Source organism: Apiospora kogelbergensis (assembly GCF_038363985.1).
Source record: "Apiospora kogelbergensis strain CBS 113332 chromosome Unknown utg000015l_segment0_segment0, whole genome shotgun sequence".
NCBI lineage: Eukaryota > Fungi > Ascomycota > Sordariomycetes > Amphisphaeriales > Apiosporaceae > Apiospora > Apiospora kogelbergensis.
Window position 1 is genome coordinate 162,806 of NW_027117432.1, and position 23,086 is coordinate 185,891.

The 23,086-nt window shown below is 51.4% G+C and overlaps 7 protein-coding genes across 7 annotated transcripts; 3 read left to right on the top strand and 4 right to left on the bottom strand.

Moving 5' to 3' along the window:
* Positions 1-43: 43 nt before the first annotated feature.
* PG998_014811 (uncharacterized protein) lies at positions 44-1,276 on the bottom strand (the record flags this gene model as incomplete). The annotated part of the gene is made up of 3 exons (XM_066881627.1): positions 44-67; positions 109-1,165; positions 1,254-1,276. 3 exons carry the CDS (start codon positions 1,274-1,276, stop codon positions 44-46), a joined length of 1,104 nt encoding a protein of 367 aa, XP_066723348.1.
* A 2,152-nt stretch (positions 1,277-3,428) lies between these two features.
* PG998_014812 (uncharacterized protein) lies at positions 3,429-4,025 on the bottom strand (the record flags this gene model as incomplete). The annotated part of the gene is made up of 1 exon (XM_066881628.1): positions 3,429-4,025. One exon carries the CDS (start codon positions 4,023-4,025, stop codon positions 3,429-3,431), a length of 597 nt encoding a protein of 198 aa, XP_066723349.1.
* A 616-nt stretch (positions 4,026-4,641) lies between these two features.
* Positions 4,642-5,124, bottom strand: PG998_014813 (uncharacterized protein; the record flags this gene model as incomplete). Its single annotated transcript, XM_066881629.1, has 2 exons — positions 4,642-4,845; positions 4,912-5,124. 2 exons carry the CDS (start codon positions 5,122-5,124, stop codon positions 4,642-4,644), a joined length of 417 nt encoding a protein of 138 aa, XP_066723350.1.
* Positions 5,125-8,608: 3,484 nt separating this feature from the next.
* On the top strand, positions 8,609-8,986 carry PG998_014814 (uncharacterized protein; the record flags this gene model as incomplete). Its single annotated transcript, XM_066881630.1, has 1 exon — positions 8,609-8,986. One exon carries the CDS (start codon positions 8,609-8,611, stop codon positions 8,984-8,986), a length of 378 nt encoding a protein of 125 aa, XP_066723351.1.
* Positions 8,987-9,501: 515 nt separating this feature from the next.
* Positions 9,502-10,512, top strand: PG998_014815 (Ribonuclease H-like protein; the record flags this gene model as incomplete). Its single annotated transcript, XM_066881631.1, has 1 exon — positions 9,502-10,512. One exon carries the CDS (start codon positions 9,502-9,504, stop codon positions 10,510-10,512), a length of 1,011 nt encoding a protein of 336 aa, XP_066723352.1.
* Positions 10,513-14,225: 3,713 nt separating this feature from the next.
* PG998_014816 (uncharacterized protein) lies at positions 14,226-14,892 on the bottom strand (the record flags this gene model as incomplete). The annotated part of the gene is made up of 3 exons (XM_066881632.1): positions 14,226-14,554; positions 14,625-14,687; positions 14,754-14,892. 3 exons carry the CDS (start codon positions 14,890-14,892, stop codon positions 14,226-14,228), a joined length of 531 nt encoding a protein of 176 aa, XP_066723353.1.
* Positions 14,893-16,547: 1,655 nt separating this feature from the next.
* PG998_014817 (laccase-1 precursor) lies at positions 16,548-18,283 on the top strand (the record flags this gene model as incomplete). The annotated part of the gene is made up of 2 exons (XM_066881633.1): positions 16,548-17,142; positions 17,205-18,283. The coding sequence occupies 2 exons, from the start codon at positions 16,548-16,550 to the stop codon at positions 18,281-18,283; spliced, it is 1,674 nt and encodes a 557-aa protein (XP_066723354.1).
* Between the last annotated feature and the right edge of the window lie 4,803 nt (positions 18,284-23,086).

The window sequence follows — 23,086 nt, forward strand, 5'->3', positions numbered from 1 at the left end:
TCGCCTCTAGCATAGCGCTTTGTACACTTCGCACTTCTCTTTGTCAAAGGCCGTGTGTCCAGTCTGGCTGCAATTGGCGCATTTTGCAGGCGCGTGTGTGCAAGGGACCTTGCTATTGCAGTCCTTGCAGCTGTGCTCCTTGGTCGGATGTTTCCCAGCGCAGTAGCCGCACACGTACCGTCCCCTACAAAGCACAGGGTCGTGGCCCAGCTTTAGGCATCTGCGGCACTGTGTCTTTGGTGTGAATGACTTGAAGCGGACGACCTGGAGGTGCTGGCCTTGGATCCAGATTCCGTTCTTCAGGCATTCGGTTCCGTCTCCCTCCTGGACGGCGAAGACCATGGACGAGTGAGCTTTGCCTTCCGGTTTGGACAACCATCGGACATTCCCCTGAATTTCGATGTCGTTGAACCGCTTCACCTCCTCGGCGAAGGAGGTCGGACTTAGCGATGTCGGGACGAAGTGGGCCACCAGCTTAGGCCAGGTATCTGGCTTTTCGGCTGCCGTGATCGGCCAGCCCTGGAAGACCTCTTGCCATCTCTGTTGCTCTTGCAGCAGTTGCGAGGCCGTGAGAGAGAGCGAGGTCAGGACGACGTTCCCTTTCGGGGAGGCGTGTACGCCCTTGATTGCATTGCACTGGAGTTTGGCGTTGATCCGGTCCCGAATCTGGACGGGGTCGAAACTAGGAAGAGCTTGGTCTTTGTCTTTGATAAGAACAAGAGTGTGTTCCTTTCGGTCATTTGCTTTCTGTTGTCCAGGTGCAGAGGCGTACTGGGGTTTGGGTGTGACTTGGTCCTTCACCGTGGTAGCTTCTCCCTTTTTGAGGACTTCGCTGTAGGTGTTTTCTTTTTGGGTTGGGCTGGTTGACTTGGTGGTCAGGGTCAGCAGCTCCTTTAGCTCGTGTACCTCCTTTCGAAGGCTGGCAAGTTCTTGGAGCGCGTTGCAGCAGTCGGTTGTTCTGTTGGGGCTTTGTGGGTCCTGGGTCGGCGTATTGTCTGTGGCTAGTGCTTCCAAGTTCTGGGTCGCCGCGCTGTAATCAAAGCCGGAGTAGGACTCCTTGGCCTCTTGTACGAGCCGGAGGGCTTCTTGGAGTAGATAGCATGCTTTGGCCTTCTGTTCGGCGGGTCTGTTTTCGATCGTGTTCTTTCTGGACGGTTCGGTGGGGCTAGGTGTGGGCAGGTTGCTGCAGTCCGCACGGACGACGATGGTTGGGCCTTCGTCTATTAAATGGTCTGGTGTTCGTGACCGCGTACTCCTTCTTGGAGTTGTCGGCCATGGTGACGACCGAGCAGCTCTGTTACGAACTGGCGGCATCACCGTCGCTGGTGAGGCTGGAAAGCGCCCGTGATAGTGGTAGAAATTACTGAATTAGGAAGGTACCCTCGATGCAAAAGAAGAAAAGGAGGTGATTGACTAGGCGTCTTGCAGGTCACAGGAAGACGTGTTCGAAGAACTCTTAGGGAAATAATAACCGGAGAGCGGTCGGCTTTCATCGATGTCTCGTTCATAAAGCTGAAAAATGCTTCGGTAGTTGCGAGGGTGAACTGCGCTGGACCAGGGATGTTTACTCTCGCTCGAGCTCAGGTTGTCTCCCTAATGAAGTTTTGACCTACGTCTTAGCGACATCCTTTTTACGAACAAGTCGATGATATAGTGACAAGGAGCGCAGCTGGTTCTATCCAAGATCTAGACCTCGCTGATACAATAAGTGTTCTTTCCTCATGTTGTCCAATGTTGGTCAGCGGCAGTACAAACGCCTTCTCGTGGCGCCATAACCGACAGTGACCGATATTCGCCGCTCCTGATGTGCCGTATATGGCTTCTAATACGGAATGCTGCCCAAATGCTGCGGTTGTTCTTGCGCAGTTATTCTTGCGCAGTTTAGGAGGATTGGGCAGTTTGTTCTAAAATAATGCGGGCTCGCGAACCGGCTCTACGCTAGTGACCAACAACGAAAAATATGTTATAATTACTGTAAAATCCAGGTTCAGCGTCCGGATTTCAATCTAGGATTCTTGCCAATGAGGTAGAACGGGGTATCTGTACAGCGGACAAAGGCTCCCAACGCCGGCTGTACGACTTCTTTATCGTTTCTTTACTGTAGCTTATAGATTCAATGTATCGCCGCCCATACCCCCACTCACCCTCACGATCCCGATCTCTCGGATCAGAGCAATCGGTATCTCGCATCGGAGATCCCACCAACAGCAATAGTGAGGGATCTCAGCTATGGTACACGCCGTCCCGGCTGCTGTTCTTCCACGAGATTCCTTCGTGGCAACAAGACAACGAATATATTCTATCGGGCTACAGGCCCACTTCCGGCTCTGTTTGGAGGTCACTCACAAGCCTCTTCTACCTCCATAACCAGACAGTCAACGCTTATTCGCACCTTATCGGTGCAGTCGTTTTCATTGCACTGTCTGTATATTTTCGCCAAGTCGTTTACAAATTCCAGGCCAATAGGCAGGTAGTCGACTTGGTCGTTGTGTCTACGTACTGCCTGGGAGTGGCGGTTTGCTTTCTTTTTTCTGCAACCTTTCATATCCTATGGAACCACAGCCATCCCCTAACGTCGTTCTGCAATAAGCTCGACTATCTAGGGATTCTCATATTGATGTGGGGAGCTGGAATCCCGACTATCTACTATGGATTCTTCTGTAACGAAAGCCTGCGCTTGCTTTATTGGTCCTCTACCAGTGGTACTGCACTGACTTGTGCTACTCTTACGCTTGATCCGCACCTTGCTTTGCCAAGGTTCCGCAGCTGGCGGGCTTGTTTCTACGCTGGCTTTGGACTGAGCTCTATTATTTTCTTCGTGCACGGACTTCTGGTTTACGGCTGGGCTGTGCAAAAATCGCGCATGTCGTTGGTTTGGATGGGCTGGATGGCGACGTCAAATCTCGTGGGCGCTGCCATCTACGCGGCTAGAATTCCTGAGAGATGGGCACCTCGGCTTTTCGACATCTGCGGCGCAAGTCACCAGATTTTTCATGTGGCTGTAATGGTTGCAGCATACATCCGTTTCGATGGAATTGTATCCGCTTTCCGCTTTGCTCGATCCCAACCAGGTGCATGTTCCGTTGTTTAGATGAGATTTGTTGCTGTTAAGAGCTCTGACTGCAATTGAACTGGAAGCCCGGCCCCACGTAGCTCAGCCACCTTTCCCGTGGCTGACACCAGCCACCCCCTTAACCCGCTTCTTCCACCGTCCAATATTCATGCTGCAGTCTCTGTAGTCTCTGTTGCAAAAAAGATGTTTGTTGGGTCTTTTCCAATGGATCAAGTGCAGAGGAAAGTATTGATTCGTCATGAACTGTATTAGTTGAAAGGCCGCGTTCTGGTAAGATCTGACGACCTACCTACCTAGAGAGTGCCGACACTCATTCCCTCTACCCTTCACGGTACGGATGCTGTGTTTTCACTACTTAAATATATGGAACACTGCTTGCAATTACCAGCATCGTAAAATAGTACCATGCTCGCTGGCTTAGTGTATATCCATCTGAAGTGGCAGTGAGTCCCGCCGTGGGGGTTGGCGAGCGAATAAAAGAGACATTACCGAGTGAGCTGTTCGTTGGCATAAGGCCGGTCAGCGTACCGATGGTATCAACCACAGTGCGGACTGTTCTATTTGAGCTACTTGTACAATTGGCGCTCACAGCCCCGCGCGAACCAGCCGTTGTTGAGGATGGGGCTGTAGCTGGCCTGGTAACAGATTTTGTGACGGTGACCAACACGGTTTCTATCACAGTTCTCGTGAGACGTTGCGTCTTGCTTGGTTCACCGGTGTAAACGTTGGCTGACGGGGGATTCAAGGGATTCTTATTGCTTTGCTCAATGGCTGTGGTCGTCTGCTGCAACGAGCTTGCTGTGTGGGAGCAGTAATCGAGCTCGAATTCGAGAGAGCCAATGGCTGTGAGCGTTCCAATCTGGAGCTCGAATCTGACAGTGTCCCCAGGGGACACGTCCAAACTTAAGACACCCGCGAGGAGAGTTGTCAAAATGGGGATGATCAATATCATTTTGACTAGGCCCCAAAGAACCTTTGGGTTTGGATGTTTTGTACGCATTGGCGTCCCTTAAATATCTCCATGGCGGGCTGATTCTGGACGGTAGACACTTTTGCTCGTTTTATCCCGAGGACGTACGGAACTAGACGCGTACCCCTCTTTCTCATCTGGCAACCAAGCCTTAACCTCCTCCCTCTACTTGACCCAAATGGGAGATCGCGTAGATATTCTGGGTTTCAGGGTGCGCCCCGTGGTATTTGTTCACTTGCTAACAAGCCAATCGCAGCCCGCATGGCGTCGTGCTACCCTGAATCCTGCTGCGACCGACCAGGCTCGTGGCAATTAACAACCGTCACAATTTGGCGTACGCCCTAAGGTATCCAGAATGACACACAAAAGTAAGACTCGACGCGAATTGTCATTCAATTTGGTTCAATTCCATCGGGACTATGTTTCATCTTATACGCGCCGCGGCAGTTGCGATGTAAGTGTTGATTGGTGGGAAGTTGCACGATCCATGGCGGAGGATCTCATGTTTTAACGATAGGATTTCAGATTGTAAAGATGCCACCGAATTCATAAATAAGCGATTCTGCACCTGCAGCATTCGACATCGCTCTTCGATAATTCATTCCTCTTCCTTCTTCTTCCTCCGACATTTACTGGCGGCGATGCGATTCTTCTCTCTCTTAGTATCGGTGGAGCACCCGGAGGAGCCCACCCGAGCTCTGTTCCGCCGGGGCCTCTTGACAGGCTGTTGTTTTCTAGACGGGTCCGACGTTGGCGTTGGCCCTACGGCCTCAAGGGTGTCACTACTGTGCGACTCGGAAGTCTGTGAAGAGCAGGTTAGCCACGATTGTTGATTATCGGAATATCTAGCAGGTGTACGGAGGCTTACGAAAGAGAAGGTCTGCCATGGTTGGGGTTGCGTGATATCTTCCAACTTGATGACAGTATCTTGTTGTTTAGTGGGCCAGTCGAAGACGTGCTGTGGTTCGTCTTCGCAGGAAGCTATGAGGCATGGGTCTATTAGCTTCTCGCAACTAGCGCGAATTGGGTCTTGTGGAAGCTCGTAAGCCAGGTGGCTTAACATTTGATGGTGGGGTTCCATGTTTGCAAGCATTCAGTACTACCAGGTCGGAGAGTCAATGGGTTGTCGTTGCAACAGATATGTATTATGGATCGCTGGTGAAGCAAGCAATCTTAATACATTTGCTATTCCCTGAAGTGCGAAATCCCCCAACAGTCTTTAGCTAGGATCTGTGTGAATTGATTGGCTACACATTCATTCGCTTGACGTGTGCCGGTAGCTGTTCATGACCTATTTAAGCCGAAGATACGCTGGTTGATTGGTTGAAAAAGGGCTCTAGGGTTATTCCAGTATCTCGTTCAAGAGGCATGCATGCCTTGTTGCTACCTAGTGGCAACCTGGCCGGACCCAAAGCTCCGGCTTTCCGGCCTATGTAAAGGTTCGTTTCACGTGCTCCAGTTATTTAAACAGCAATGCATATACTGAGTGAGGATCCGATAGGTCACAAGGAGGATTGTATTGCGGCACCCTACCATGAGGTCACTCTACATAAGAGTCAAAATATATGCTCGATGCACAAATGGGGAAACACGAAAGAGGCAAGCCAGTCTGCCAGCGCCAGGATGTGTGCGGGGTAAACACCTGCATACCGCTGCGGCACTGCCAACGTAACCACATGTACATGTACATGTCGTTCACAAGCTCCACAGGGCCGCCCCCATCGAGCTGAGCTACGACGATGGAGGCGGCCCCGTAGTCCTCATTTAATATATCAGGTGTTAACTGGGAATAGGTGTACCAAAATTCCGTTGATGTAACCATTACTCCAAGGTAGATATGAAGCATTTTAAAAGTTACCATAACTAGAACCCCGACGTTACATTAACCCAAGCAAAACTACCTACTCAAAACGCGAGACTTACTGAATGCACCAATACCGTCAACGCAGCTCTGTATACAGACTCTTATAGACAGTATTAGCAAAGATGACTATCTACTTATAAGAGGAGAAGACCATCTCGAAATGTTTAGTTTCGCTCGCTGTGCGGCAATTTGTTAGGCTAGCCGCCTTGTGACTCAGCGAGAGACCTTGAGTGGACATCGGCTTTGAAGCAAGGGAATGCTGTGTTCTTCGCGGCCGGCCCTTAACAAGTAAAGAGTAGTAATTGACTTCTCAGGGCTCTCGGTGTGCGACTAGACATAATAGCAGACATGTTGTGTATCATCTAAGAAATGGAGGAATCAAGCATTTCCGCCATGGTAGAGGTTCACTATCCTCCCAGTAAAATTCAATTCCATCATTGGTATCTTGAGGACCGAACCCTTCAAAAGGAGCGTATTCCAAGTCCATTTTCCATCAGCAGACTGGGCCCGGCCCATATTTTCTAGCGCCATACAAGCCAGTGTTGCTTCGTTTTTCTTGGTAGAGATTGGGCTTTTATCGACGAATCGGCGGGTTTCGAGCTATGATGATCGCATTTTAGAGTAGGACAATAATGCTGGCGGGGTAAAGCGTCGCATTTCCCGGTGGCCATTTTGGATTAGGCCTTTGAGCAAAGTAGGTGGTTGGCCAAAGATGTGCAACCAGCACTGCCTACTTGCCCGCCGCAGCAGTAGTCGCTTGGAGTGAGGACGTCCTAAGCTCGTAGGAAACTCTTTATTCACCTAATATTTCATAGGCTGAATTGCTGAGAAATTTGACTTGGAGATCCCACGTACGACTTGTGGGTTCATTTATCTTTAAGGTAACGCAGCCAGGTAAGTATGAGTTGGCGCCGTGCACGTCGGAAGTAGAGGTTACGGAAATGATGCTACCATGGCGAGGTTGCAGAGAAGTGCAGCTTAATAAACGTGTGAGATTCAACCCCACCATAAGGTTAGGTCTCACAACATGTACATAGTGGTAGACCCCCTCCCCCCCTCACCCAAGGCGCGGCCCCCGAGTAGAAATGGATCTGCGGGAGGGGCCCGGGAGAACGGCCATGGTTTTGGCAGCCCTAATCCCCTGTCCGACTCGACTGTGCCTAGTTTAACCGCAGACATCACAAATGCCAAATACTGCCATGGCGCTCAGGTACCGGATCATGATTTTCTTCTATTCATACAGACTTTACGTCTTGGTATAGATATAAACAAGAATAAATCCCCGAGGAGAGGAAGGATGTCTAGCGTTTCTGGATATGGAGGGAGGGTAAACCCGGCCTTTCCCCCTCTTCAAGGGCTGTTGGATTTTGGTTGAACAACAAATGGGCATTGCATATCGACATTTGAATTAGACAGGGCATGTGTCAAGTTCTGCGCCAGTCATACACTCAAGCAAGGAAATGTGATGAACGCTATGCGGGTTTAGAAAAGAAAAGAAAAAATTAGGTAGCCTCGGTTTGGCTACAAGCTGGAGCTTTTAGTCCGGATTTCAAGCATGCTCGGAGCTTTCCCCTGTTATGCTAAGTTAAGCTAAATGCGGGATGCGGGGTATGGGCTAGTAGAGCGGTCAACATTTAAATGCTTGCTGTGCGCCAAAAGCATCACAATATTTGTGCAGCATGTGGCCCGCACATAGGCCATGATAGAGCATAAGCCACTGTCTTTAGCTACCTACATAGTCTTTAGTATACTTTGTTTCTTATCCTGGACTCGACGGGATACACACAGTCTTGTCCTGTTACGTTCATTACGTTCATTACCACTAAGTTTGGTATGCCAGGTATCACTTACCGATGCTGAGCCTTTGACATTGTCCGCAGACAGGTCGGTCGCCGGTACACCGGCATTTTTCCGCCTTCTCGGATCAGTACATACCGGCCACAGCCACGAGAGGGGATCCAAATTGCGTACCGACATTGCAGGCATGCCTGGGCGATGCGCTGCACCGGAAAGTAGCCTTCGACTCTGCTCCCCATCGCAAGCAGGAAATGACACGGATGCTTGACGCAGTCGGGGCCATACGCAGGGCTCGACTGAGACAGACCAGTAGCCTTGGTCCGAGGACTCGACAGACCCTCCCCGCGCACCATGTAAAATGTCCGTTACAGGCCTAGACATAGGGAGATAGCCTCGGTGGGGGCGAGTTTACCTTACAACCCAGTGGAGTTGCTACTGATGTAGCTTTGGCCGGACCGGATCCACCCCAGTTCACATCCCCTCAGGTTCGAGACCTCAGTCCACAAGCCAACCCTGTATTTTGCTTCCGTAAGAAGATTACCCTAGCTCGTCATACACACAGTGGCTTGTGTAATAGAAAAAGAAGAGGAGGGACGGCGATACACCTTGCACCTAGATAATTCATGTTCCCTCCAATTTCGTTCCCTCACAGACCTGTTAAATTGTGATTTCATTGTCCCCGACCAAGAGGACCATCAGCTGGCGAGACGGGAACTCCCAAGATTACCACGATATAATTCTCCAAGTTTGTAGCCCTTGCTAGGCGACACGGGGTCTCCTCTCCTTCCAAGGCCTCGTGAAGCCATACGAGTCTTACAAGCGCAAATATCCGAGCCCAGAGAACTGACTTGGATTTCAACTTCACAGCAACGTTGCCATAATGGACGAGCGATCACCCTTAATAATGAATGGCGAGGAAGTCAACCAGATGGCATTGGACTCATTTCCTGACACGAGCTACGGCAATGTCGTTTGGCGGACGTTGTTTTCCAGTCCGGATACTTCCTCAGATTCCATGTGCGCGGGCATCGCAACCTGTCCGCCCGACGGCATGCTCGCCCTTCATCAGCACACTCAGGCCGAGATGTACTACGTGCTTGCGGGGTCCGGCCAAGTGGAGATCGATGATGTCAGATATTATGTCACTAAGGGCAGCGTGCTTTGGATTCCCGGAAACACAATGCATGGCGTCTTCTGCGGCCCAGACGAAACGCTCAAATGGCTCTACGTCTTTCCCGAGAGCCGATTTGAAAATATCAAATACCGGTTTAAAGTCGCATAGTATAGTCAGTCCGCGTATATGAGGAGGTGGACATTGAAGGACTGGAAACAACAGGTCTAGGGCAAGCCCATACAATTCCATCCCAATATTATTACATGCATTCAGGTTGTGCGCATTGCATTGCATCGAAAATGGCAAGTCTTGGTAATCCTGCACAAGGCTCGCCATCCATCCACGGCAAATACATGTGAGCCACCCATATATGGACCACTAGTAAATACACGTACTAAAAGGGCATTTAATTATGTAATCCATCCATCCACTGAGGCTATTCCCAGTGGTCCATATGCGTGTATTTAGTAAATTCGTGGTGGAGCTAGACACCTCCCCCTCCCACCTCCCGACCCCTGCCCACACTACCTCCCTACCCATACAAATTATATGGCCACGGATGTACCACCGCCAGGCCCTTGTCAACGCTACCCACATACCCATAATTACCAGGCCATGCGCGCTTTTAATGCGTCGCCCCTCAGGTGCCTTCAAAACATCTTAGCTTTACGAATACCCTCGCCATGGCTACCGAATCAAGCCAACAGCTACTCGAAAACCGCCTCTTTAGTCACTTCAGAGGCTGGATTTGGTCAGAGCGCGGTCGTGATACCAGTTCATGGCTATGGGACGAGGGCTACGATATTCAGAAGGACTCTATCCGCCGCTGGGTCTGTAAAACGTGCGTCCATCTAAACCGACCTCCGATCTCGAGCTTCACAGCCGCAGGCCTACAAAATGCCCGAACCCACCTATGGCGAAGCCATCGGATAGGCGCACCGGAAAGCGAGAAGAAGTGTAATGCGCAGCTGCAAGATGAGGGTATTACCGGCGATCATAAGTCTATAACATCCATCTTTAAGCTCGATCCGCAGCAGCCACAGCAACAGCAATTTGCGAATAGCCTTGTCCGTAGCTTCGATCGACGCCATCTACAACGAATACTAGTCGAACTTATCGTCGGTAGCAACCTCCCGTTCAGCTTCATCGATAACCCTCGCTTCCGTGAGCTTCTCGAATACCTAAACCCTTCTGTGGCACTACGGAGAGCTATCCCATCTAGCTCATCAATCCGGCGCCTCATCCTTCAGGAATATAAAGCCCATTGCCAGAAGGTCGTCGACGTCCTCCATAACTGCCCTGGCAAGATACGTATCTCTTTTGACGGCTGGACGTCGCCTAACCAGTTCGCATTATATGGGATTGTGTGCTTTTATCGCAATGCAGCTGGCAAGCCTTGTAAGCTACTCCTCGGAGTGCGTGAAGCCCACCGTCATTTCGGTGCTACTATCGCCGGCGAAGTTCTCGATGTCCTCCACGCCTTCGGGATCGATAAAAAGAAGATCGGTTACGTCACTCTTGATAACGCCGAGAGTAACAGCACTGCTATGGAAGTTATCGGCGCCGAACTGGGCTTTAATGGCCGTCTCCGGCGCGGCCGTTGTATCGGCCATACTATCAACCTAGCTGCGAAGGCCTTATTATTCGGCCACCATCCTGAAGCATTTGAAAAATCGGTCAAAACGGACCGGTAGGGTGCCCTCGGCAAAGCTTATAAAGCTTCCGCGATACCTGCGAGAGGAGAACCACCTCTCGGATAACGACTGGGAAGTCCTTCGGCACCTTGAGAGTATCCTAACGATATTCGAGACTGTTGTAAAGACCCTCGAGGGCGACGGCAAGGTCCGGGATCGCCGAGGATGGTCAGGGTCCTATGGCAACGTATGGGGCGTCGTCCTCGGCTTTGAGCTTCTATTAAGTAAGCTAGAGGAATTCAAGCTGCTAGCCGAAGGCCTTCTCGACCCTGAACACTTCAGAATCGGCGTTAACCTAGCGTGGGAGAAGCTAGATATATATTATCAACGGCTTGACGGGACCCCGATCTACTATACAGCTTTAGCGCTTCATCCAGCCTATCGATGGGATTGGTTTAATGAGGTATGGCAGTTAAAGCCGGAGTGGATCGAAAAAGCGAAGGCCCTAGTCCATGAGGTATGGGTTGCTGACTATGCCCATCTCGATATCAGGGCTATTAGCCGTGAGAGTGCCAGGAGCGACGACGAACCTCCCGCTAAAAGGCCGCGTTTCTTTAACCCATTCGAGGCTACAGATCGAGCGGCAAAGCTGCCTCGTACGATAGCTGTAATCGGCGATGAATATAGCTTGGCAACTAGATCGAGAGATAAGCGACGGCGAGGTCTACTCTGAAGCCTCTAGTGTGAGGACGTAGAGCCTCCTAGTTTAGGTTCGGATTCTGACTAAGCGGTATTGCGCAGGCGAGGTTGTAAATAGCTTCATTTTGCTTGTATACTATATTCACCCACGTGTACATCCACTGACAAAATGGTTTAGTGGATGTACACCCACTTACAATTGGCTTCATTACTAATCCACCCACCCACTTGAGCCTTCTAGTGGATGGATGGATGGTTGGCGAGCCTTGCTTAACGAATTCGAGCAGTTCTGCGAAGAAGCGAAGTCACGGTCAAAACGGCCAACAGTGAATTCGGCTGACGAATACGTGTTATGGATGGCTACGCCCGAGGCCGGAGACGACCTTGTTGATGACCCTATTGGTTACGGGCACGAGCGGCGACCAAAGTTTCCTAGGCTCTTCATGATGGCGTTGGAATTCCTCACTGTACAAGCAATGTCGGCAGAGTGTGAGCGCCTGTTTTCAGTGGCTAAGAACATGATAACACCACAACGCAATAGACTGGACGTTGCAATCGTAGCCATCTGTATGGTACTACGATTATGGTATCGCACGCGGCTTGTCAGCACTATTAATCCGCTCTTCTTATCTATCGCGGAAGAATCAGAAGGCCAACAATTAGCTCAAATGGCCGAGGTTGAGGCTACACAGCATGTTACCTCATGGCTGAATCGAGATAGGGCTGACGAATAAATACTTAACCCGCCATTACTCTGAATGAACGCTGCGGGGGTCTAGTGTACACCGGTTTACACCAAATCCACGGTGACGTCCGGTGTATTAAACCCACGGCAGGATTCCATACTATTTTCAAACTATATCCACGAAGCGGTCTGGTGTGGTTGAATTGAGTTTACGGCAACCCTGACTACAAGGCGGGCTCAAAGATTACTGGAAATCTGGACGCGTGAATAAGGTATTGATCAGATAGCTCATGTTCCACCCATCAAGGTACAGTTGAGCAACTCTGGAATAGGGGATCATGAGCGAATTTCTCGTCCACTACGATAGGCCCATTCCTTGCAAGGTTGCCATCGTTACGAGCACTACGGTGTCGAAGAAGTTTCTCCTACACAAATGCAAACCAAAGCAGTAGGAAACACGCACACAGACTGCATCTCAGTCTAATCACCTTTTTGGGGGGCGCTCCCTGGGCGGCTCGGGTAGTTGTCATGATTGCGAAAATCAAATAAGGCACTCTGTTTACTAAACTAGAACATCACATATCGTGCTTCCAATCTGTTTGGCGTAGATGGTCCATCCTCGTTACGACCACCAGGATTTCCCAATTACGAAGCGCTCCCCCTGGGTTTTGTTCGGAAGATGCGTTTTCGGGCACCGAGACACCGGCAGTAGAGCTTCAATGGACGTCACGTCACACTAAAAGCGGCTCTTCTTGATAATCGCGCAGACATGATTGGCCGCCGGCCCGATCCGCTTGTAAAATTGACTATGGTCAATCCACATTAGACCGCTGTCACGGCTGCCCATAGCGTGGTAGGTAAGACGAAACAACTATACGCCCGAAAAGCGTCAGCCGCTGTAAGGGCGGGCTATACACATGCAGCATGAGAGCCTATACCACGCACCATTCCCACGTGGAGCAAGGCTTGGTTCAGAGCCCCTTTCGTTGAAGGAAGGGGGACTAGTGGGCCGATACGGAACGAAACTATCACTATATTACGGTAAGGTTCGTACCCGGAATAGGGAGGAAACAATGTAGGTCTACAATGCGGGGGCTGTGTCTTGCATATCCGTGCGCAGGGGGAGAGGGCAGAAATGGGGGCGATGGGGACAGGGTTATCCACATGAAGACAGGGTGGGACAGGCCTCCGAGCCTTGAGCTGGATCCACCGTTGTGCGGGGCGGTATATTCACCGTAATCTTGGTTCGGATCATCCTCGGCGAACGTTAGCATTCAAGAAGTTCCCGAGCGCTTCTCGGTACCGATCGATTCAAGTCATTAGAGTTCGTGAGGCTCTGCGGAGGCCATGCCCGGATCTCACTTCTTGCAGGGAAGGCCGCGGGGAGGCGGACAGGCACGGCTCAGATCCATCATCTTTATCATAGCAAGGAAGCCGACAAGCAACCGATTTGTCCAACAATTGTATGCACTCTTTGACCCTACCCGCACTCCTGCAGGTAGATTATGAGGTTGATGTTGTTGCTAATAAATCAGTTGCATGCAGTGGCTTGTTGCTCTTTGACATTCAATCGAAGTCGTCGCTGGTCCTTGGCGGGTTAGGTGGCATGAAAGTACTTTTGCGCTACTCGGGTTCCAGAACGCCGGGGTCCTAGAGTCGTTGCCTCACTTGGACACGGGCCTTCGTTTATTCCTCCGTTTTCTGCATGGGCAGTGAGGCCCGAACACCCCAGAGAGTATTATTCCCGTCATGGGAACGACACACCGACAGCGGAACCACGTAGCCGAATCCCCCTGAAATAGAATGCGCAGCATTATTTCGCGCAACTCCGGTTCTATCGAAGCCAAAATAGTGAAGCACCATAGTAGCGACTATCGGACCAGCTCGGAGAATATGTACATGACATAGCCAGAAAATACAGCTGATCACATCAGATCTTAAGTGGGACTATACTAAGCCCTATATTCCAATCTTAATAACTCTATAGCAAACCACTTTGAATTAAGCTTTTACCATCATGACTGGCAACGAAGCGTCACTTTACGTAGCGGGAAGAAGTCCTTCCATCTGACGTTGTATGAGGACAATACTTGTATCGTGTATCTTTTCACAAAGAGCTAGAAACATAGTCATTTCCGAGTTGCAAAGCAAGAGAGTCAAACGAGGTATTGCAGATCCCTTTTTAATGGTAGAAAGACTAGAATCTGATATAGAAACAAAACTTGTGGAAGGATCGCTAACAATGTTCTGAGTGTACTATGAATTGAAAAATCGTATCTTATCGTCCCCCCCGGTATCAACCACTCGCCGACTGCATCCTGTCTGGCTGCTTTACCACGCACCCCCTATTCCCCCTCCAGCAATCCACAAATGAATGACCCAGGTCGTCTTATTCGTGCATGGGCGCCTGGGTGTTAAGCAGGATCGGAATTGTGCCCGCCGTGGTCACGTTCCAGCCGACTTGGAATAGGGGCTGGCCATCCACTTCCACAGGGATCGCCACCCACTCCGCCTCCATGTGCTTCTCGTTCATGTCCACGAAAAGCGTATTTCCAAAGAAGAAGTAGCCAGTTGTCATGGCTAAGGCATCATCTACGGCCTCAGTGAACGTGGTCAAGCCCGTGTCCTTCTTGAAGGCGAAGAAGCTGGTGCGAGCGGCTGTGTTACCTTGCGGTGTCGACGAGGCCGCCAAGGTTCGGCGTTTGGAGACGCAGGTGACTATTGGCATGACAGATGATGGGTCAGAATCGTGGAGTTTCTCGGGGATGCACTGATCGGTTGAACGTACAGGTCAGATTTTGAATAGAGGGGCCCGAAGGAACCGACGTGATGTTGGTCAAGTAAGCGCTGTCTAGATTCTCTTAGTTAGCCACATAGACCTTAGGCATACATGTGTTCCTGGAGAGTGGCGACGTACCTTTGATTCTGACGATGGGCAGGCCACTAATGTCGTTGCCGTAGGCATATATGGCCGAGTCAGACACATCAAGGTGTCCTGAGGGCTTGGCAGAAACGCCGAGTGCAACAGCGGAAAGAGCGAGGGGCTTGAAGAGCATCTTGAAAGAGTGGATGAACGAAAGTATGGTTTGTGTGTAAGAGATGAGACGGTCAGGTTAGCAGGTGACTCAGGGTGTGAGTAGGAAACGGGCGGACAGATGGGTGATACTTATCAACTGAACAAGGTGCATGTCATTACTAATCTTTTCCAGAAAGAGGACGGGACAGGGCGTCAGTTTGCCAAAGACGGCGGTAGGCATATGCAAAGAACAGGGATGGATTCCGAACCTGGCCCCGAACCGGACTCCGAGGAGTGCGCATAGGCGATTACATATGCCGCAGTCATCTCATCGCCGCTCGACTTGGAGCGGATATCAGCCACATTCTTGGCGTGGGTATGTCACATCGGTGCGGGGTATTGTTGTTCTACAAAAGTCTTGGCAGGTTGCAGTTCAGGAGACGACAGCAAACTTGGCGACGCGAGTCTTTTTGCGTCTATCTCTTCTCGAACGGACACTGCGGGTGCTACTATAGCAGGGGGTCCGTGGTATTACAGCAGATCTACCGCGACCCATATTTCAAGCTACCCCTGTCGATCCGCAAATATCACCCTTGACAGCACCCTGAACACCACAGATCTCGAGGTTACAGGTCGGCAATTACGATCAGCAAGGGGATGGAGAGGCTCACAACTTTCTGCACGACCCCCAAAACATCGGGTCGACCCCGATGGGGGGATTACGTAGCGCTTTTTATGGCGGTTCTCGAAGGAAGGAAGGCAGATTGCCTGCTTAATGCAGAATAAGCATACTTCCCTGCCAGGTCGATCTGCAGAAACGAATATCGTTGTCGGAAAACCTATACCGTGACATATGGAGAAGACGGTGAAATGGAAAAGAAACGCAAATCAGACGATATCCATCTAATTAGGCTTAAAAGAAGGTTGCTGCAAGAATGATGGCTTGTCAGATGGGACGACAAAACAAACAACTAAAAGCACGTTGTGTTGCATAGTCACAGCAAGGATGTTTAAGTCAACCGCTTTGCCGCTTTGAGTAACGGATTCGGCGTGCTTGGTGCTCCTATTGGGTGGATGACTTCGTATATGCAAAGCGGCTACCGCACCGGGGAGGCAACAAAAACCGCACCAAAAAGACACCGAAGGGCGCTCTGTGCGTCTATTGCATAAGTGGCTTGGTCCGTGGAAAGTGGAAATACTATCATATCGCATCTGACTGGAGAGAAGGGAAGACCAAGGAAGACCCCTGCTCAGGCGCCCGAGCACGCTCCCCACCCTGAAACTACGGATACTATCTATACTCATGCTGTGCTCGTGCAGACGCTTCGGGATACTACGCTGTCCTGCTGAGAAAGCGTGTTGTGTTATTGGCCTACGGATGCGTGAACCGAAACCTGGTTCATCATAGTCGTATTCACAGATGTAACGCACCTGCATACAGAGAGGATTCACCACGCTTGCATCCCGAAGGCATCAATCCATGGCCTCCTCGGCCGACGATGCGACAACTTTGGCGCGAAGAGGATGATAGCTAGGGCAGGGAGTGAGGCTCTTCTTTGGAGTATAAGAAGTCGAGGGAAGACGGCGTCGATATGTGGGGAAAAAGAAGACGAGCATCCTCAACTCAATACATTCCCTCCCTTCAGCTTCTTCCTCTTCAGTTGCCTTGAGGCAAGTGAACAATCATTCGCTATCATGTTCGCATTCGCTTCGTCCCTCCTTCTGCCCTTGGTGGCTGTTCCCCTCGTTTCCAGACATGCCATCAACCCCTTTACATCGCAATTTACACCGCGCGCCGCTTGTCAAGGCAACACACCCCAGACTCGCTCGTCCTGGTGCAACTTCAACATCAACACCGACTACAGCATTGAAGCTCCCGACACCGGAGTTACCCGCGAGTACTATCTCGACTTGACTGAGGTCCAGATAGCACCTGACGGCATCAGCCGCTATGCCATGGCCATCAACGGCACCATACCAGGGCCGACACTGCACGCCGGCTGGGGTGACACCGTCGTGGTTCACCTGCGAAACTCGCTGAAGACTTCGACCAACGGCACCAGCCTTCACTTCCACGGCATTCGCCAGAACCATACCAACGACAACGATGGCGTTGCCTCCATTACCCAGTGCCCTTCGCCGCCCGGGACCACCTTCACCTACAAGTGGAGGGCCACTCAGTACGGTTCTACCTGGTATCACTCGCACTTTGCGCTGCAGGCATGGCAGGGCGTCTTCGGCGGCATCGTCATCAACGGCCCCGCGACTGCCAACTACGATACCGACCTGGGTATGCTCTTCCTTAACAACTGGAGCCACCGCACCGTAGATGAGTTGTGGGACGAGGCCCAGGCCAAAGGCCCCCTAAGCTCGACAACGCTCTCCTCAACGGCACCAACACCTTCAACAACTCGGGCGTCATAACTGGTAAGCGTAACATCGTGGCCCTGGAGAAGGGCAAATCGCACCGCCTTCGGCTGGTCAACGGCGCTCTCGACGCGCATTTCAAGTTTTCTATCGACAACCACACCCTCCAGGTCATTGCGATGGATTTGGTTCCTATCAAGCCCTTCACCACCGACGTCGTGAGCCTCGGTATCGGTCAGCGCTACGATGTCATCGTCACTGCCAACCAGGAAGCCGTGGCCAGCAGCTTCTGGATGCGCGCCACTCCTCAGTCCGCCTGCACTAATATTGCAAACCCCGCCAACGTCAAGGGCATTGTCACCTACGGCGCCGCCAACCCTGGTGGCGCTGAGCCCACGACCAAGGGCCACAGCATCAAGGACAGCTGTGTAGACATGCCGGCGGCGTCGCTAGTACCTCACATAAGTCACCAGGTCGGCTCCAAGGCCTGGAGCTCCGAGAACACTGTCGCAATCGGCATGAACAACGAAAAGGTGTTCCGGTGGTACATCAACTCAACCACAATGGTCGTCCACTGGGGCAACCCAACGTTGCTGCAGGTGCACGACAAGAAGCCATTCGAGAAATCCAACGCCATCGTGCAGCTGGCCACGGCCGACAACCCCAAGGACGACGACTGGGCCTACGTCGTGGTCCAGACCGCGCTCGCCCTCGCTCACCCCATCCACCTGCACGGCCACGACTTCTACGTCCTGTCCCAGGGCGCGGGTCTCTACCAAGAGGGCGTCACCCCGCTGAACCTTAACAACCCGGTCCGCCGCGATACCGCCATGCTGCCCCAGGCCGGCCACCTGGTGCTCGCCTTCAAGACCGACAACCCGGGCGCCTGGCTCATGCACTGCCACATCGGCTGGCACACCAGCCAGGGCTTCGCCCTCCAGTTCGTGGAGGCCCAGGCCAAGATCCCGGCCACCCTGGACAACAAAAGGCTCGAGGACACCTGCAAGGCATGGAACGCCCACCAGACTGTAAAGGCCGTCAAGCAGGGAGACTCTGGCATCTAACATGGTTTCTTTCTCATGTAACTGAATGCGTGTTTTTTCTTCTTCTTTCGAAACTGTGACAATGATTTTGCTCATGTCAACGTTCGGTTTAATATTTTTGGGATACATTTTAGGCATTATGATCTTGTGTTGTTTTACTAGCTGCAGTAGCAAAGAGTTGAATTGATATTGGGCGTTATGACTATTTGATATTGTCACTGGCTGACTCGTCTACTTTGCCTCTTTCGTGAGCTTTCTTGATATTGCTAGGCTTCATAAATGGTCTTAATATATACGTTAGTGGCTGACACCCGAGCACTAGAAGACGTTGGTTTTCGAGATGTTCATTATGACACTTCCTTCATAGTACCTCCTGGTGAGCTTGCTCCTATCTGCGCTGAGCACTGTAATCACTGGACCAGAAGAGCTTTCCCCCTGTGCGGAAACACCGACTGTAGACCGGCTCCAGAATTGAATGCTGCTGGTCACCGCGCTACTTCGAGACGTCTAGCCAATATATTTGATCAGGTTTACCGTTGCCTGACTCGCAGTCAGCCGGCGCCTTATTTCGTTGGAAACCATGGAGAAGTGGTAGAGTCCGTGATATTGACCGATTATATACATCTTTTCGCACTTTACCGTTGGACCTGAGTGTTTACCTCGAGATACACACTCCTTCGTATCAGAAAGTACAGCGTCTAGCGAACCATTTCGCAACAGCCGAGGATGCTCGACAGGCCTCGATCATCTCGATAGCGAGGGTGCCGTGGTCAAAGGCATGTCTGTCATCTCGACGCGATCCTAATCTATTGCCAATAAATCTTATAGCTCTATTGGGTTAACAGCTCGAAATCTAACCGAAAAAGAAAGAATACAGCTCTTAAAGCCCGCCTGCAGTGGGAGCGATGACGGACCGAACCCTAACGTCCCGTGTTTCCTTTATGCTCGGGGGGTTTGCCAATGATGAAAATGCGGTAGCCCCTTATTATCCGGCCTTTCATGTGTAAAGCTGAGACCGAAACTGCTCAGTATATTGCTGTTTGACTTGTAATAGCTGACCTGATTTGGAGCGGAATCTCCGCCGCTCACGCTCCGGAATAGTACGTAACCTTGTCTCACGGAGGTGCCCCAAAACGCTCACTGGGATCTTTGAGAAGTGGCCGTGATCGATCCAGAAGATTCTCACTTCGGCCCTCGCCACGTCTGCTGGGTCGAATGCTGCCAATCGGCTCTCGCATGGTTATGCTTCACAAGTCGTGCTTCGTCCAGAGATTCGCTCTGCCCATAAGTGCAGTGCAGGCTATGGATCAGTACTTCCCAACTGGCAAGCCCATTTCCGCCCGACAGCCCAACCTACCAATCGTGCTGGGCTGGCATCCATGTTTGCTGCTTCATTACACACCGCACGAATTTGGTCACATAAATACCCGTTGTGGGGTCGAGGCTCTCTCAGTGATTTGCATATTCCATTACCTTCGTCCGCCTTGCTCTCCTCCACCTGTAAGCTCTATTCATCCCCCGCTTCCATCCACGCCGATATGCTCCCTTCGCAGCGATACGGTGTGCAGCGTCCGCGCCAGCCACGGCAGGGCCGGCCATCAGCAGGCCATCCCACCACTGCGCCCGCGCCTGCCACTGCACCCGCACCTGCCCCCAAGACCGTCGCCCCTTCTGCGACGCAGCTCCAGCCTCAGAGCCAACAACCACTGTCCTTTCCAGACGTTCCTAACTTCTTCGACCAAGAAGGCCTCGAGTCGAGCCCTTTCAGCTCGCCGCTACCGTAGGTCCCTCCACATCCAGTCCGCGCGTTGTACTGAAAACGAAGAACGTCGGGCGACACCCAAGAACTGCTGGACAAGGTGGGTGAGCTGCTGGACAAGGTCAACGCCGTCCAGTCTCAGCTGGCCCACCACAGCGAAAAAGTAAGTCTATCGCCGCCCTCGTACAGCAGAGTTCGCCTACTCACGCACGCCCACGTCTTGCCAGGTTCACGACTTTGTAGGTCTCCACCGCCGTCGCACCGAGGTATACATCTAACCACAGGCGTCCGAACAGCACACAGAAGGTCGAACAGCTGTAAGTCACCGTGTATTCAGTCTGACGCAAACTGTCAACTGGCATAAGTACAGGTTCCTGCAGCAAACGCAAAGGCTCACGGGCTGGTTGTCGCAGGTGAAAGCCCTGTTTGAGCGATTCGTCCCCGTGGCCGACGCCGATCCCTTGGGCGACACCTTTTTCGATCAGGTGTAAGGCTTCGTAAGAGGATATTGGATATCGGAGTGGGCTAGGCCATTCGCAGACACGACGGCCTATGGCGCGGAATCGCGTTGCCTCCTCCGGCATAGTATGCGCTGACCGCCGGTGCTCCATTCCTCTGCCTCTGCCAATGCACTGGCCTTTTGTAGCCTCGCCGACTCTTTTCGCTATGGATCATGCAATCCTGCTCGGCTGTCGGTTGGAGGATCGTCGGTGGGATGCGTCTATCGCACGATGCATGCAGGTCGGTCTGGCAATGTCTATCACGCTGGTCCCCGTGGGGACTGGGTCTCGCTGGCCTAAGGAGTCATTGTGTGCCGGCGTGCTTCGGGGTTCTTTGAGCATTCGAAACAGTGAATAACAACCGTGGTCGCTATGCTGTCGTCTCTCTTGATACGCAGGAGTGACGGTTGCCTTGGACTTGTATTTTGGTAGCCATCGGTCGTCATGCTGCCATGACCAAGTCGGGAGCTTGTCCCCGCACCTGTTGTGCTCGCTGCCATGTGTGTCGGATTCCGGCTCATGTTGTCGGTCGTCTGGCGTACGCTGTGCATGTCGTCGGCGCGTTTCCGAAGAATTGCCCTTTCCTAGCTCAATTAGTTTCGAGCTGCCTGCAATTGAACCTAGAAGCCCGCCCCCACGTAGCACAGCCGCTTTTTCCTGTGGCTGATGATACCAGCCACCTCCTTAACCCGCTTCTTTCACCTCTATCTAATATTTGTACTCTTTTGGCAGGTGGGACGCGACAATAACGGTCAGTCACAATAGGTCAACCTTCAATACAGGCAGTAAACCTTCATTTTCAATAATCTACCAACAAATCTACGGCAGGTCGTACGGTTTCTCCCCATACTCCGTAGCACGTCCCGTGCTAGCTTGTCGAGTATGCCCTGGCACCATGGTGCTTACCATTGGAACATCAACTTGCTGTAGAGAGCGGGGTGTTCAAACCGAACGTCCACACTTTCGTCGTTTCGTTTCTCCATCATTGCATCATCGCTTACCTTTTTACCCCTCTTACTATAGAAACACTGATCATCGTCGAAAGTCTTGATGCAGAGGTATTTGAATCCTCCCAGGATGGTAAATAGCGGTGCCATGAGGACTATCTGGACACACGGCGGCCCGAATTTCTTATCCATTCTTTTACTTCCTTTCTGTTAATAACGGGTTTATGCTGGCTCGAGCAGCCAAAGCTCACCGCAGACCTTGGAGTAATTCGGCTTAGACTCCCTATCGAAATACAAGGCTTTGATCGAGTTACGATAAGCATTGCGCCACAGCATGAACGCGTTCTGAGGCCTCTTAACCCTGCCACCGTTCGAGGTCTGCGGCTGCTCTTGCCGTCGTACCACCGTGGAACGTTGCACCCAGGCTTCAATGTCGAAAGAGGAAGCGCCTTCAGCTACTCTATCCCAACGTTTCTTAAGGGAAACGGTGTCTCCTGGTGAACTTTTTCTGGAAGAGATGGTGGCTGCCCGAATATCACTTCATCCCATGCCTTCGTTTCGGTGTCCAGTCGGGCACAAGGAAGCATAGGAGAAACATCTATGGTAGGGGTGGCTGGGGAACTCTAAATCACAATAAGTCAGATTGTGTGGCACATACTGGGCTACTGCAAGTAAAATCGGGTTCCCAGCTAGAGAAGTCGAAAAGGCTGTTAATTCCACCAAATGACTGCTGCCAAGATTAGTACCGAAGCTAACCGCAAGGTTGTGTCTTCACTACCGGCAAGTCATGCGTATCTTTCTTCGTCCTTTGTATAGGTGCTTGGAATTGATGGATGATACAGGGGCGTCAGACAGAGAGGATGAAAGAGGCGGCCGAGATAAATGCTTGAGAAAGAGTGGCATTTGCTCTCTGAAGTATCACGTATTTGATGTACTTGGCTATGACTTCGAGAAAACAATGTATGAGGTTCAATGGGTAGGGTACCGACCGACAGACACAACTTGGGAGAGTGCAGAAATGGTACAAACAGCCACGCCCCCTTACTTTCTAGATTTTGGAGCAAGTACTGGGAGAAGAATTGCGCCGTCCAGGAACATGAAATAGATGGATGTAAGAAGTTCGCATGGGGGAATTGGCCTGGCTTTAAATTACATCCACCAATCTCATATGAGGCGACGAGGGATCCATCTCACATTGATCCCGACAGCCCCTTCCGGAAGGGCCGAGCAAAGTTCACTCATACGCAAGTAACCGAAAAAGATCAAGAATTTGTTTGGTGTGAGAATGGTACAATTATTCGTTGGAGCAAGCCAGAAACGGAATAGCATGTCCACAGTGAAGAAAGTTACGAGTTTTGGGATCACACGACGCCCCGGGATTTCTTGTGCAAGCTAAAGGGGCACCTAAAACTAGGATGTTGAGATCTATTGTTGCCTACATTGGCGAGCTTTGTCACTGCTCAAAGGCTGTTTAAAGGGTGGAACCCCAGTCAAATGATTCGAATAAGGAGCCAGCCCCATACCTGTATAGAGAGAAGTAGTGAGTTAGGCACTGGAGGAGGTTACAAAATGGAAAATATTGAATCAATATGGGGTGATATGCGTAACATTGCTTCAA